The sequence below is a fragment of the Hermetia illucens genome, chromosome 5 (genome assembly GCF_905115235.1).
Source record: "Hermetia illucens chromosome 5, iHerIll2.2.curated.20191125, whole genome shotgun sequence".
NCBI lineage: Eukaryota > Metazoa > Arthropoda > Insecta > Diptera > Stratiomyidae > Hermetia > Hermetia illucens.
In genome coordinates, this window is record NC_051853.1 from 70621062 (window position 1) to 70637609 (window position 16548).

The window sequence follows — 16548 nt, forward strand, 5'->3', positions numbered from 1 at the left end:
TCAGACAGGCTATATTAGTTCATACCCCATTAAGGATAAAAATATAATATGACATCCACTTGCCACTGTGAATCTAAGTTAGATTCCCTTCGCAAATGCCACAAAAAGTCTCCTTTTGTACTCAGAAAATAAAAACAAAGTTATAACCCACCACGTTTCCACTATCGGTTTCTCAGATGAGTATCCTTTAACACCTTTTTCCTTCTACTAGCATAGATATCACTAACCGCATCTTCCATTTTTTCCAGCACATAGGACACCTCCCTCTCATTAATTGGACTCCTTTAACATTCACCATCTGCCAGTAAGATGAAAGCAAAATAAATTGTTTAAGAACTTACTTCAAATGCACCACCCACTAGTTCAAAATTATCCCCTAAAATTACTGATCTGATATCTATTTTTAGATGCTTCATGTCTGAGAAGTATCTTCTTCATTTTGAGCAAAGAAAGAGTACTAAGATTATGATGCAGACAGTAGACATTGATCTCCCAGCGAACGAGGATAAACTGTATATCGAAATTGTTTGATCGGAAGAAAAAGTGGGAACGTTCCTTTGATGTATCTTTTATAATCGAATATTTTGTTGGTGAAACTTTTTTTTGTGTTCAGTGGAAATTGTGTGTCATTAATTTAAAGATCAGTGTAAATTAGTAACAATATAAGAAATTGTAAGTGTTATGCAGATAAGAAAAAAGTGATACGGTTGTACGAAATTCTTTTATAGCTAAAGGATTTTTTATTGTTTTTCTATGAAAATATTCCACTATTTGAAAGTGGTTAATAATTATAAAAATTGCAAGAATCGACATTTGACAAGCTATAGAGGAATGGGAAAAATATGAAAAGAAATAGAAATTAGGTTCGCTAAATTAGAAAATCCTGATTCCACTCATTCAAAGAACCTTGTATTTGTGATAAACCCACAAGGTCTAACGGAAATATTCTTAACGAAACCGATCAGACAGGGACTTGAAATTGTTAATATCGCCCACAATAATAAAAGTCTTTGAGAGGAGATTTACATATTATTGCTGCCTTTGACTTACAATTAGGATCATGGAGGCCTTATCTGAATAGCGCTACATTCATCAAAGGGGAAATAAGTTCGGGGTAATGTTACATAATCAGTTGGAAGTGTAGTTAAATACACACAGTATCGGAAACTTGGATAGAGAATGAAACTATATTGATCACCATCGCATCCTATGTACGACATACTACTATATCCTGTTAAAGTTTTGTGGAAAAAACCATCACGTGCATTTTCAATCACTGGATTGTTCTTATGAACTGTCCTGCAGAGAATCTTGGAAAGAAAAAACAAATTCTCTCTATTCCGATATTCGTTTAAATAGAGTCTAAAATATATATTCCTATGGTTTGTAAATTTACGGGAAACCCCTTTAGGTTAATCCTAGAATCACAAAATAAAACATACCATAGCATGCAGGATAACACTGGAAAGTTTGGTAGAAATTTTGCTATTATTAGGAAAGTTATAATAGATTGAAATTATCTTTTACGCGTAAATTTGCATCCTCGTACATCAGCAGCAAAATGTTAATCAAATCGAAGTAAACGTTTCATTCTTGGAGCACTAAGCTTCCGGTGTTCAACTCATTTATATTTATTCACCTTTCATCTAACTTACTTATTATTAGTAGCCTAATTTTTTAACTTATAGTAGATGTCTTCTTGCTTACGGGCAGCAATCAGAAACCCTCTCCCACCGAATTAACATTAAAATACACAATAAAAAATCATACCTGCAATTAAAAATTTGTTTTTCTTTTTTTTTTCTCCGCGGAAACAAAAAGTGCCTTTCTTCCTGTCCAGTGAAAGTCTTCCTGTCATTCAAAAGGATTACTCGAATTTTTGTTTTCTCTAATCTTAAAAATTCTGAATGACGCTAGAGTCCAATGTCAGCCCTTGGTCTCCCGATCTTTAATTGATGAAGCCAAGCTGGGTTTGGCTCACGTTGTCTACTGAGTCCACTTATCTGTTCCAGAATATTTTAAGCAGCTATCTACCTTCTACCTCGTATTTTAATGAGCTCCTAGCCCACTGGGTTTGATATGTGTGGCAAACCTTCGTTCGTTGTATAAAATATACAGCTCGCTGTTGCATTTCACTTGTTTTAGGTTTTTTTGACAGATCACGCGTAACTCAGTACTGTTTGAGAAATTCTCATGAAAAGATTGACGTTGTACGTTTCCAAACTCTTCAGCTGTTCTATGAAAATCAGCGTTCAATTGATGCACATAATCCATGCACATAATCGATGCACTTCTGTCTCAATAGTTAGTAAACAAATTTCCATATATGAGCTAATGAACGGCCCTAAGAGATTCAAGAGCTACCACTACTCCTACTGCTTATGGACTGGTGGAAACATGGGTCCTTATTTCATCAAAAGACAGACCAGACAGAACGTAACTGTCAATGGTGACCGCTATTGAATCACGGCAGGAGATTACTTGCTATCTGAAATTAAAGCCCGTGATCTTAATAAGTTTCTGGTTCAACAAGATGGCGACACTTGCCATACAACGTGAGAAACGATGAACTTATTGGGGGATCATTTTGGTGAGTGCTTGATTTCATGTTTTGACTCGGTAAATTGGCACCAAGATCGTGTAATATCGCTCTAAGCTTTAGTGATGACTTCAGTTGATGCTTCGAAAGCCAGCATTACTCACGTTATTTATGATATACCAAACACATAGTCTACAAGTGGATCATCAGGATGGATCATTTAATACCTAGCGGAAAGCAGCATTTAACGAGATATATTTCAAAATGAAATGCCACATATTCTCCTTTCAATCATAACAACTCTCTTATCATAAAGATCGTTTTTATATCTTTTACAGTTTAAATGAATATTTTTTCTTTCTTCATCATCAACGGCCCAACAACCGGTATCCGGTCTAGTCCTGGCTTAATAAGGAACTCCAGACATCCCGGTTTTGCGCCGAGGTCCACCAATTCGATATCCCTAAAAGCTGTCTGGCGTCCTGACCTACGCCATCGCTCCATCTTAGGCAAGGTCTGCCTCGTCTTCTTTTTCTTCCACAAATATTGCCCTTATAGACTTTCCGGGTGGGATCATCCTCATCCATACGGATTAAGTGACCCGCCCACCGTAACCTATTGAGCCGGATTTTATTCACACTCTTAGATTTCGTCATTGTGTAGGCCACGGAATCATCCATCCTCATGTAAGGGGCCAAAAATTCTTCGGAGGATTCTTCTCTCGAACGCAATTTTTCGTGCTAAGAACCCAAGTTTCCGAGGAATACATGAGGACTGGCAAGATCATTGTCTTGTACAGTAAGAGATTTGACCCTATGGTGAGACGTTTCCAGCCGAACAGTTTTTGTAAGCTGAAATAAGCTCTGTTGGCTGACAACAACCGTGCGGGGATTTCATCATCTTAGCTGTTATCGGTTGTGATTTTCGACCCTAGATAGGAGAAATTGTCAACTTGAGACCGTTTGTAGTTGTATTCTCCTATCCTTATTCTTCCTGTTTGACCAGTGCGGTTTGATATTGTTGGTTGGTTCGTCTTCGGTGCTGACGTTGCCACCATATATTTTGTTTTGCCTTCATTGATGTGCAGCCCAAGATCTCGCGCCACTCGGCGCCTGCTCGATCTGGATGAAGGCAGTTTGTACGTCTCAGGTAGTTTTTCCCATGATGTGGATATTGTCAACATAGGCCAGTAGTTGGGTGGACTTAAAGAGGATTGTACCTCTTGCATTTACATCAGCATCACGGATCACTTTCTCGAGGGCCAGGTTAAAGAGGACGCATGATAGGGCATCCCCTTGTCGTAGACCGTTGTTGATGTCGAATGGTCTTAAGAGTGATCCTGCTGCTTTTCTTTGCGGAGATGTTAACAGCAGAGAATTTGATTAATCGTGACATGCCGATAAAAATGACCTCTGTTCACTCCTCACTAGAGTACAATTTCTTCCTGCTTATTACTGCATTTTACTTAACCACAGGGCTAGAAGGTACTTTCTATATGTTTGCCTTTCTCTTTACAGATTTAATCCACATCCTGTTTTCGTATTTAATGAATGATATTTGTTTTCTAGGTCTCTTTAGATACATTTTTCGACACCTTCCATAGGGTGTGTGTCTTTTTCGGTAATTGGACTTGCAGCATACTGAGAGACCCATTCTTACATTTGCTAATTAAGGCTTTCGTTTCTGATAGAAACTTTGAATTTTTGTCCTTTCTGGCGAATGGGTTGACTTATGCAAGGCAGACCTTGATAATAAAATCTCTAATAATAGCATCACAATCGCAATAATGTATCTTAGATATTGCTCTGAACTAGCTCTGCATGTCTGATAAAAGTCCATCGCGTGTTCGGTTCTTCAACTGCTAGAGCCTTCATTCGATTCCAAGTCGAAATCAGCTAGTTTTTTGAATGAAAGCTCCTTATGCGCCACATGGTTTTATGAGGGGGGAGAGCGGAAAGGCTTAGCTTCTGAGCACTCAGTGCGTAATGATTTATTTTTATTATGCACCACATTTAAGCCGGGCGTGGTTTCTGAAAATGTAATTTACTTTTAGGAAAGTCGAAGTGTAAAGCATGTCCAAGATAATATTGCAGAGATTATATATTCTCTCTATCTCGGAATAGAATAGGCAGATTATGAACATATTCCAGCCAGCGATGACGCTTTTCTGTTTTAGGAGAAGAAAGCCCATGATAAACTGGCCGCCACCAATAATTAGCGCACTGAGCAGAAACACAATATTAAGATGCCACGTGCTGATTTAGTGTGAACTAAACGAAGTGATCCTAATGAGAATGAAAGGACACGAATTCATAATTGATAATATAAACGCTGACCAATTAGCTCACCAAGGGCCTGGGTTTATAATGGTGGAAACAAAGCCTGCTTTTGGAGTCATGGCATCCATTCTCGTCTGGAAGCTTAGATCGTAAAAATTTACCCAACCAAGCATTTGATTTGATCTGCTACGGCGACAAAATTTATTTTGAAAAAAGCTAAGGCCGCTGGAGTGCCTTTCTTACTATGGATCCCACAGAAAGAGGGAAATTTATTACTAAATTAAAAATTTGAAAAATCAGTTTGATGGATTCAACAATATGAATCTTAGGCAAGTCTCCGACGTCTTCAAACTTAACACGAAGATATCTTGATAAGCCCTCTCTGACAAAAGCCCTACAGGGCCTCTTTCTTTATGAGACGGCCTTAGTTTTTGTTTAGTTAGTGTCCCTACTCCATTTTAACGAAGCAATGGAAACATAAATGGAAACCAAAGGAAATAAAGACTTTATTTACGACTCTTCTATTTGTATATAATTCAAAATTCTGCCTTGCCCTGTTCAACTAAAAAAGAAACAAGTCGAAAACCGGAAAATCAGCGCTTCAAGTATGAAAGATTTTGTTGATTTTTTCCGTAAGAATAATTAGCGACACAATGGTTCCATTTATATATAGCACGTAGTGAATCTTCTTCTTTTTCTTTAGCCGTTGTCCTGTTCACAAGCGGGGTCGACTAGTCGTGATCGGTTACGCCATTTCATTCAAAGGCCTGATCTGGCTCTCATATTCCCATCTAGTGTATCAAGTTACCGTTGTTTCGGCCGCCTGTCAGTCGCTTATCATCGACTTCGATGTTCGATGGGCAGAGGTGAGGCAACGTCCGACGATTTGCCTCTTCCCTGGTAAAAAAACCGTAAAGCCGTCATCGCCTAATATTTTTTTAAAGTAAATTCTCATTAGCGCGAATTCAGACCAATCTTGGCAAGTAAATTCCCATTAGAGCGAATTTTGTACATGACCACACCATTCATGACGTCTCTCTTGCAATTTCCCTACGATTGTTGCAACCCAATGCCGATCGCGGATATCCTCATTTCGGATATGATTAAGATGAGTCACGCCACTAGTTCAACGCAACATCTTCGCCTCCATTACCACAAGATACCGTTCATTGTTTTTTATAATCGAGCAACACTGAGAACCATAGAGAGCAACATTTTCGTTGAATTTACTCGATATTCAATTCGACGTAGTACTGACATTTTGTCTCCTAGGGAGTAGTAATTTGACCTTTGACCAACTTTGCCCTACTATAACTTTCTTTAATAATACCAGAATTTCCACCAAACTTTCCATTATACTGCAGTTTTACAGATCTAGGATGAACTCAACTTTAACTTTATTTGAAGCAATGTCGTAACGGGGAATATTTTGAGGCCTAAATATAATGTGCATAGATCACCATGATTTTTTTCAGATTTTTAGGCTGAGTTGTTTATGAGAACGGGTCCTTGTAATAAATGATCCTCTTCGGACCGCCCACTCCCCCACTTTACAATCAATGTCAAAACAATCTATCAATCTGCTTGGAAAAGTACTGATTGAGACCTGAGACGTTTAATACCACACTATTCGATGAAAAAAAAACTTACACTCCCCTTTTGCAACATAGAATGATGTTACCCACTCACTGCATGCAAGGCGATTCACCGTTCCCACTTTCATCCAAATTTAATCAAAACAACCAACTATTTCTGAGGAAATGGATGTGACAGACACACAGACAGACAGACCGTAGACCGGTTTGAATAAGATTTGGTTGAAAACAAAACCTTTAAAAAGAAAAGCGAAACATAACTTTCAGCCGACTCCCCTTTTGCAAGTTAAATTCGGAATTTTCCAAACCAATTCAGAATTTTCCAAACTAATTTCAGACTTTCCTAAGTTAAATTCAGACTTTTCCAAATAGATTGCAGAATTTTCCATTTCAAGTTCAGATTTTTTCAGTATTCTGCTTTATAGTTTATACCAACTTTTTACCACTGGAAAAGGATGGACTTGGGATTCTTTGAAAAAAACTCTAAACCGTCGATCAAATTTGCTATTATTAATTGTTTTAAAATGTAATCCCCGCAATGACCTCTAGACATAAAATTGTAGACTTGTTACCTCATCAGAGAGACTTCAAAAGTATTAAGAAGTTTAAATTTTGGCATTGCGTGGGTAGCCACCTTAATTGCTTTCATTACTTTATTATTATTAAATTATTTTAAAAATTAAAACCGACGCAGTGTCAATGAACCTGAAAAGAGCATATTGCATTTTCCAAAAGTATGAAACAGCTAATAGCGTCATAGAGGACGCTATTGGGCCATTATATTATATTACCAAACGGAATACAATGGTCCATTGAAGCAAGTAATGATAGAAAATTTATAAATTAAATCCTTTAGCATATCCTTTGTTAAATAAAAGAACACCAAACAAGCAATCGTCCCCACCTCCCCATAGGCCGATAAAATCCTCATCATTGATCATTATCAATTATCTTGCTCTCATCCTCCCCTTATGATCCCCCTACTGAAAATATAATTACGATTACAAGGACACTTATAACATAACCACAGTGAATTAGAAAATTTCTCATTATAATTTCATTTTTATTATCATCAACAGACCACCATGACCGCTCATTATTCAGACGAGGAAGTTTTCTCTGATCTGATTGAAACGAAAGACCATGACCAAAAAGGCCGTCGTGTCCTTCGTACACCGAAATGCGCACGATGTCGTAATCACGGGGTGATTTCATGTCTCAAAGGACATAAGAAATTATGCCGATGGCGAGAATGTTGTTGCCCAAATTGCCAACTTGTGGTCGAGAGGCAACGCGTGATGGCAGCCCAAGTGGCTCTTCGACGTCAACAATCATCCGAGGATCTAAATGGCAATTCCAGTACCGCCATTCAAACAATACAAGCACTCATCGCACAAAAAAGGATATACCAGAAGCATCTTAAACATCTACAACAGTCAGCAGCGGCACGTGATTTGTTTGAAGGTAAGATGAATGTTTGAATTGTTTTATTTGCTTTTCATGCTCAAGTGCAGAAATAGCACGAACTTTATTCTCCATAACGGCAAAGTTACCTTCCAATTGTAGACAAAGTTCTTTGGCAGAAGCACTTATGCAAACTGAACCTCAATACGGTATTAAATGCTAGTGGCCTGCATGGATTATAGAGTAACTCCTTCTAAAATTATTTTAATGCTCGTCACCTTATTCCTGTCTCGCTTTTCAACTCTCAAGAGCTTCGACAGGCTCCACTATAATAAAACCGAATGAATAATGCATCATCCTCCCCAGGACGTGTCAGAAGTCAACTTAATATAGAGCAGAAGAGTCTGCGAGATTTCAGAGCCCGAGCAGGCAAGTGGCCAACATATTGTTTGCATTATGCAGCAAAATGGAAAGTTTATCGACTTTTTGTGCAAGAAGTGTCTGCTTTGCTGTTCATTTTACAATTTTTGATACTCTAGTAGTTGAAAAGACTAAATGTCTATTATTATAACATCTTATTCGAAATACATTACCGGATTTTCTCGAGAAAACTAGGTGAAAACTGTAGAGCAAATACAACTTTTACTCCCTGAGGACTTTGATATAATATTTCCGCCTCTTTTTCAACCACTTGTCGCTTGTAGACAAATAAAAGTAGATCCAAGAATATAAATAGAGAGTGTTTGTAAATGGTATTTTTATCCATGAGGAAACATCAGATAATGAATTATTGTAGTTTCCTAACCACTTTATCGGAATTGCTTTTGGTGCCACCCCACAAGTATGAAATCAATAAGTGCGTTAATACTCTTATTCTGAGTCTGCGTTAAGCTACCCTAGCAGCAAAACTGTACTTGTCGTATGCCCTTTAATTAATCAGTAAAGAAGTGAATACGGATATTGAACAACCTTACAAATGTTGGCCCAAATGATAGTGTTAACGGATCATGCATCAAATTTTTGCCATCTTTTAAGGTTTTGTGTAAAATAAAACCTTATTAAAATCGATTCACTGTCCGTTTGTCTGGCTGTCTGTTACACACACTTATCTCCAAAACGGCTAAACCGATCCGAACGAAATTTGGTGGCCAGATGGGAACTATGCAATCCCATAAATTTAGGTGGAGTTTAGAGAGGAGCTCCCCATACGTGCAAAGGGGGGATTCAAAAATTTTTTTCATCGGATATAGTCGTGTAGGGTATCAAGTAAAAGGTTTCGATTAGTACTTTCCGCAACTTTGTCGTGAATTGCAAAGTGCGCGAGTGAGGAATCAAAATGTACGCAGTCAAAATGAGACAGGACTCATTTTCGGGAACTACCTAACCTAAAAATCCGAAAAAATCAGGGTGGTGCGCTTAGATAAAGTCTAGGTCTCAAAATATGTCCCATTCCGATATCTGCTCAAATAAGCTTACTAATAGTATATTACCAACTTTCAGAAATTTACTGAAAAACTTCCGTTAAGTTCATCCTAGGTGTACTGAATTTTGCACATAGAAGACAGCCTCGTGCATACACATGCCAAGTTTTATGAAAATTAGTGTCAAAGTTATAACAGTTTAAACTTATCAATTTTGTGCGAATTTACTGCATCCTAAGCCATACAAATAAGATGTTCACGTGATAATTAACGAAAATAATTGACATTCGAATGAAATATTAAAATTCCATTCATGAAGAATCTACTTCTCCCTAGCCCTTTTTAAGGTTTTGTGTAACACAAAATCTTATTAAAATTGGTTTACTGTCAGTCTGTCCGTCACACGCATTTTTTTCGGATACGGTTGTAGCGATTGACGCCACATTTGGTAGAAAGGTGGGAACTGTGAACGCTCTCGCATACAGTGAGTTACATCCTTTTACGTTGAATTTAAGGGGGGTCCTCATACATCCAAATTGGGGGTGTAAATTTTTTTTTCATCAAATGTAGTCATGTGGAATATCAAATTAAAGGTCTCGTTTAGTACTTTTCGAAGCCGGTCTTAGTTTTGACATTTGTTAGAAGGGTTGAAAGTGATTATTTCTTTAAGGGGGCCATTCTCAGAAACTACCCAATCAAAAAATCTGAAAAAAATCAGGAGGCTGCCACTATATGGTGCCTGGGCTCCGAAATACCTTCCATATATCACTATAATTTTTAGTGATTGGCTGCAAAACCCCCCTTAAAATCATTCTAGTAGTGATATAGGCCATGGTATAGAGCATAGTCTTAGCAAGTTTGGTGAAAATCGCACTATTACTAACAAAATTATAATACGTCAAAGTTGTTGCTTCTTTGCAAATTCAAGACTATGAATGTCAATATCACCCGCAAGTCGATACTCTCACATAATATATGCACATATTACGCGCTACGTACTTAGAAATACACAAAACCTTTCGTACCTGAAGCGTCCAGCTTCCGGTTTCTCGACTTGCTTATATGTGTTGTAGGTTAAATTCTTCGCATTTGCTAATAATATTAAACTCAGAGTGTGGAGTGTATGAAGTTGACTATTATCAATACAGGGCTTTCCATCAAATGATTTATTTAAATCGCTTTCTAAAAACTAGAGGGCAATGGAGTTTTTAACTATGTGACACGGAGTTGTTATGCACTCGTCGCTCCTCACATCTTCTTCTTTTTCTTCAACCTTTGTCCCATTCACAAGCGGGGTCGGCTCGTCGTGATCGGTTTCGCCATTTTATTTTATCAAATGCCTGATCTGGATGCAATTTCGAGGCTTTTAAATGCCCATCCAGCGTATCAAGCCACCGTTGTTTCGGCCGTCGTTTTGGTCGCTTACCATTGACTTCGATGTTCAGATCAATATTGTTAACGCGTTAACGCGAATTACGTGGCCATATCATCGAAAAAGCCTGACTCGCAGTTTTTCCACGATTGGTGCAACCCCCATTTTGGATGTAATCAAAACGTGTCACGCCACCAGTCCAATGCAACATTTTCGTCTCCATTACCGCAGGACGCCTTTCATTGTCTTTTATAGGCGACCAGCAGTCAGAACTATAGACAGCGGCAGACGGACGCTATTGTGGGCAATTTTAGATTTGAGACGTTCGCTGATAAGTCGATCACAAAGAACACCAGTTGTCGAATGCCACTTCATCCAGGTCGCATCAATGCCTGAAGCAATTTCAAAACGCACTTCTCCATTGGTTGATAACATTGACCCGAGATGTTTAATTCGCTCAGTTCTAGGCAGGTTATTGAAGCTGACAGCACTGAGTAATCTAAATATCTCAAGCCAATGCTGTCAACCAATGAAGAACTACGTTATGCTTCTCACTTAGGGAAACACAAAACCTTTTATACCTGAAGCGTCAAACTTCCAGTTTCCCGACTTGTTTCATTTTTGAACGGGAGCCAGATTGCTAGTCGACCTAATGATATAATTTGCTAACTGTCTTTTTGAGGAAGATAAGGTTCAGCTACTGTTTCACCTTTCTTCAGAAAAGAAAAGGAAATGTGAATGCCCTGGTGGAGCTGGCAACTCTGAATTTGTTAAGTGTGTTACTTTCACAACTGGTGATTGGCGAATAATGTGAATATGCTGTTAACTTCATTTGGAGCCGGTGAATTTTTCGAAAAAAAGACAAAACTCCCTGCAAAGCAATAATAACCGAGTACCTAAAAAGATACTTAACTTGAAGGATCGATCTTTCAATCCTCTGAGTGGGGTGAAGTCGGACCAAGAGCGGATCGATGAATGGAAGTCGAAGGCAATGCACGGTAAACACGTGAATTGTCTTTGGCAGCCATTTGTCGATTTGCATTTGTCGAACAGATGGCTGTGTGCTGAGACGGAGGGGTTCATGTGTGCCATTCAGGATGGCGTGGTCGCCACCCGAGCTTATAAAAAGCTCATCATGAAAGAACGGGTGGAGAACGACCAGTGCAGAATGTGTGGTTCGGCGTTAGAGACGTTGGACCATCTCATTTCTAGCTGTACTGTTATGGCACCGGTGCAATACATCACCAGGCATAATGCTGTACGTAAGGTCATCCATCAAAACCTTGCATACAAGCATGGGCTGATCACGGGGACATGTCCGGTTTACCGATATGAGCCGCAAGCAGTACTTGATAGTTCTGCTTACAGCATGTATTGGGACCGGCATGTTCTGACTGATCGCCACACTCTACACAACAAGCCTGACGTACTGTTAGTTGACAAGACGGGTCGCTCCGCTTATATTATTGATGTTGCTATCCCCCATAATAGCAAAATTGAACGGAAATACGTGGAGAAGAAGGTGAACTATGAGCGATTGGCTTGGGAAATCTCGAGCGGGTGGTTGTAGTTCCCATAATATTGTCAGCTACAGGTATTGTACCTAAATCCCCTTGATGTCCTGGGACTTCCGCACAGTCTGGTTCAAACCATGCAGAAGTACACCATTCTGCATACGTGCATTTCAATGTCCAAATGGTAGAGCATTTCAGCCGTCCAACCAGATATTCCGGTTTTCAATGAATAAAGCACTTATCTTCGATAAGATTCTTCCACCGATTTTCCAGGTCTGACCGACCCACCATAGCATACCACCACCTACATAATGACGAAATCTATGAGCGATACTACGACCTATGAGGCAATCCGACTCAACAGGTTGCGATGGGCGGATCACCTAATCCTTATGGATGAGGATGATCCGACTCGGAAAGTCTATACGGGCAATATCTATGGTAAAAAAAGAAGATGAAGCAGACCCTGCCTGAGATGGAGCGATGACGTAGGTCAGGGTGCTAGACAGTTTTTAGGGATATCGAACTGGTGGACCTCGGCGCAAAACCGGGTGTCTGGAGTTCCTTACTAAGGCAGCCCTAGACCGGTTACCGGTTGTTGCCATTGAGAGATTTGCTGTAAACATGCGATGCAATGGTAAACTTAAAGGACAGAATCCGTCTGAAAATTGGAATCCTAGAGTCGATAATGATTATACGACAGTACAGCATTTAAAACCTTCATACGACTTTATACTGTTAGTTAACTTGTAACTCTTTTGAAACAGTAGACCTTTCGTTGTTGTACAAGCATACATATACTTGTAATTATCAAAGGATAACAAACTATCATTAAGTATGCTCTTTACTTAGCCAAGCCCGCTTCTTTAGCGACTTTATCCTATCACTTCGCAGTCTCGCAAAGAACGATAACCCTCCAGCAGGAGAGCGCCTAGAAGCATTTTCTGATATGATATCGCATGTTGCGAAAGCGGCGTGTCGGACCAATTTAATTCGAATTAGAACCGCCCTTGTTGAAGAGTCAGAAGGCTTTGAATTTTTTCCAGGAATTCCGTCTGGATCTCCCTACTCCACTTCCGCATCCTCCACCAATATTATTCCTATTTTGGCTATATTAGGGCAATAAGTGAGCAAGTGGTTCCCACTTCTGTTGCGCAACGCATTATTTTAATGTTTTTGACACAAAATTTTAACACATTTACAATTCGGAGCTTAGAGATACGAAATAGTGGAAAATCAGAGGCAGGATCGACGTCCTAGAACTTCAATTATAGACGACAACATCCATGTAGTTACGGAGATTAACCTTCAACTGTCAATCAGGAATCTTCCATAACATTTGAGAATTGTGTTTCAGTACAAACAAACTACGTAGAAAAATTAAAAAAAATATTTTTAAATAATTTCGTACTCAAAAAAACACATTAAATAAATTCCTGTTTTTATTTGACCGACCCTCGTATTTTAAATCAGTTTTTGGCACCTCAGAAGCTGGTAAAGCTCCAAAAGAAGCTGCTGATTGATCTCTTCACTTTCAGGTGAACAGATAATCCCTTATGGCGCAATGGGCACTGCTTTCGTTTTACCCTTTATAAGTGCCAGTCTAACATTATCCATCCACTCCATTGTAGTAGTGATTGTTTGACAACGTATAATTCAACATTCGTAATGACTTTGCAAAAATACAATTTTCGATATGATACATACTCTCAACAACAAAGAGCATTATGTTTCCGGTTGTCACCCGTCCTTCAGTAATTTCTAACAGTTGTTACTTCTTTACTATATGTATAATGCCTGCATCAAAAGTCACTGCAGTCTGTTGCCATAGCTGCCTTCCTGAAGGAACAACCGCTAAATAACTTTCAGCCTGAGATTAGGGATGCGATTCACCGAAACTCGTGACCTTTAAGTTTCGCCATTGCCACTCCTTAAACACTACTCACGGAGTTATCTACTTCTTAGCACCCCTAACCAGTGATTATCTGAGGGTAAAAACGATTATGTCTATGATCGAAACAGACCTTCCCTTTCAATGGATATTCACTCCACCTTCGTTGACTAATATAATGCTTTACGCAAAAGCTTCCACTCGTAAAAGATAACTCCTTTTGCATTCGTATGTGCACCTCATGATCCTGTTACCTTTTTACCAAAGTCATTAGCGATTTTTTAACTTCGTGATCTTACATCCGAGACTCTCTATAATCTAATCTTCCTGACTTCCGGCAATGTGGGGCTTGTAAGAGCGTCGCACCTGTAGGCATCTATGCCGTTTATATTTGTTCAGGCAAAACCAGCTGCGACCCCTTATCGATTTCGATATATAGTATGTCACCATCCATACATTATTATCAATGTTTCTATTGAGTTAGCTTATTATGGATTATTAGGATTACCTATGAATTGGAAATATAATTTTGCGGAAATATGACGAGTTCACAGAGGTTGGAATTAGATGTTGATTTAAATCTATCTCGTTTTCTCCCTACAGTAAACGCCTTAATAAATTCAAGACACGCATCACTTCCGCCCGTGCAGCATGCCATCCGGGCTAGTATAGTCGCAATTATAATTTGAGACGCCTTCTGCCGGCTTCACGGTTTAAACAATAGGCTAAGGCAAAACAGATTTCCAATTCAAAGAGTGCGCACACTGGGAACGACATGACACCCACTGGGAACGACACGACGCGACAGATTGACTAACACCCACTAGGAAAGGCACGACAGAATATTGCCTAGTGTATTTATAAGGTTTTGAATTATTGAATATTAAAAACACTATTGGAACATACACTGAATTACTCGCCTGAAAATACAGATGATCATTGGACCGCCATCAAAAAAGCCCTTTCCTCGGGTGCTATGCAGGTGGTCGACCGCGTCCCCAAAGAACGTCATAAGATCTGGGTGAGTGAACGGAAGGGATTAAAGATACTGTTTCAGCTGCAAGTGATGGCGAGCGTGACACGCTCAAACTCCGATACTGTGCAAAATCTCATGACGATCAACGTTATGTACGCCATGAGAAAAGGGAATTTTTTATTGCACTGTAGTAGCCGAGGCTGCCGCAAATCACAATATTTCAGAACTATTTATCGCATCCCAATAGAAATTGCATACAGTCGCAAATATTTCGATGGGCCGGTGAAAGACGCTAACGGTTGACTCCTCATCCACAATTACGAACAGCTGAGAAGGTGAGTGTGAAACTTCACCACAGTACTCAACCCCCTGTGGATGAAATAGCGAGCGGCCGTAAGGTGCGGATACTGATTGCTCCAAAAAGAAGAGAAATCATCTCCGCGATCAATGCACTCAAACGGAGTAAAGAAGCCGAACTTAGCAGTCTTCCCACAGAACTATTCATCGCTGTACCTGGAGTTTCTGCAGATCTGGTATTTCCACCATACCAATACAATCCTGGGAACCCAAGACCTTTCCCAGACTTTTCACAGGGGGTGAAGGGCATCCGCCTTCAGTGCAACAATTGGACAGGTATCTGCATGCTCTCTGCTGTCGCATAGGTAATAGCTAAAATAATCCTGGAACATATCAAGCAACACCTCGAAGGATTGATCGACAGAGTCGGCTCGTTTCCAATCTGGATTTCATTGCATTGACCACATCAACAGGTCATTTTGGAACTTTGTAAGGAGTTTAGATCTTCATTTCACCTGTTCTTCACAAGACATTCGACAACGTGAACAGGAAGTATATGGGGCGTGCCCTACGCAGGATGCAAAATGTGATGTGCTGCATCGAGGTAAATCTCAGAGGAATTTAAGGCGCAAAACGGAATCTGTCAGGATTGTATCTTGTCACCGATATTATTTCTCCAAATAGCCCTGCCCAGAGGACATGGAGGACTTCAATGAACCATGAGATCTTCTTCAAACACCTCGACTACACTTTTGGTATACGTTTTCTCTCTCATCGAGTCATGACCCTTGGTTAAATGACTCTAGATTTGGAAAATGAGGAAGTAAGTAAAGTCGGACTGAAGATAAACCAAACTAAAACCGAGGTTCTCAGTGTGATTGGTCATTGTAGCTTTTCTATATGCATTAAAGGGCAGAGCATCGAAGGTGTTGATCAATGTGTATATCCAGGAAGCGTGGTTTCTACCCATGGTGGCATTTAATGCTGCCCGGCGCATTAACAGTGTTAGATCCGCCTGCGCTGCCTTTTCTAAAATCTGGAAATACAACGCTAAGATCAGTTCTGTGCTAATGTTCTTTCCGTGTTACGATATGGAAGTAGCACATGAAAAGTGACCACCACTGCGACTCAAAAGCTCCAAACCTTCGCAAACACTACTCTGTGACATGTTATCGGAGTGCGATGACCTGGTAGAATTTCGAACGAAAAATCTCGTCGGTGCAAAGGCTTGTTTTCCTGGTCAACTTAATCAAAAGGCGA

The 16548-nt window shown here is 39.6% G+C and overlaps 1 protein-coding gene across 1 annotated transcript in view; it reads left to right on the plus strand.

Moving 5' to 3' along the window:
• Nucleotides 1–524: 524 nt before the first annotated feature.
• The window catches only part of LOC119658130 (doublesex- and mab-3-related transcription factor A1), a 28394-nt gene continuing 12370 nt past the window's right edge, over nucleotides 525–16548 (plus strand). The window contains exons 1-2 of the mRNA XM_038065399.1: nucleotides 525–672; nucleotides 7493–7877. Of these exons, the coding sequence (XP_037921327.1) occupies nucleotides 7499–7877 (379 nt within the window). The 5' untranslated portion in view covers nucleotides 525–672; nucleotides 7493–7498. The remainder of the gene's footprint in view (nucleotides 673–7492; nucleotides 7878–16548) is intronic.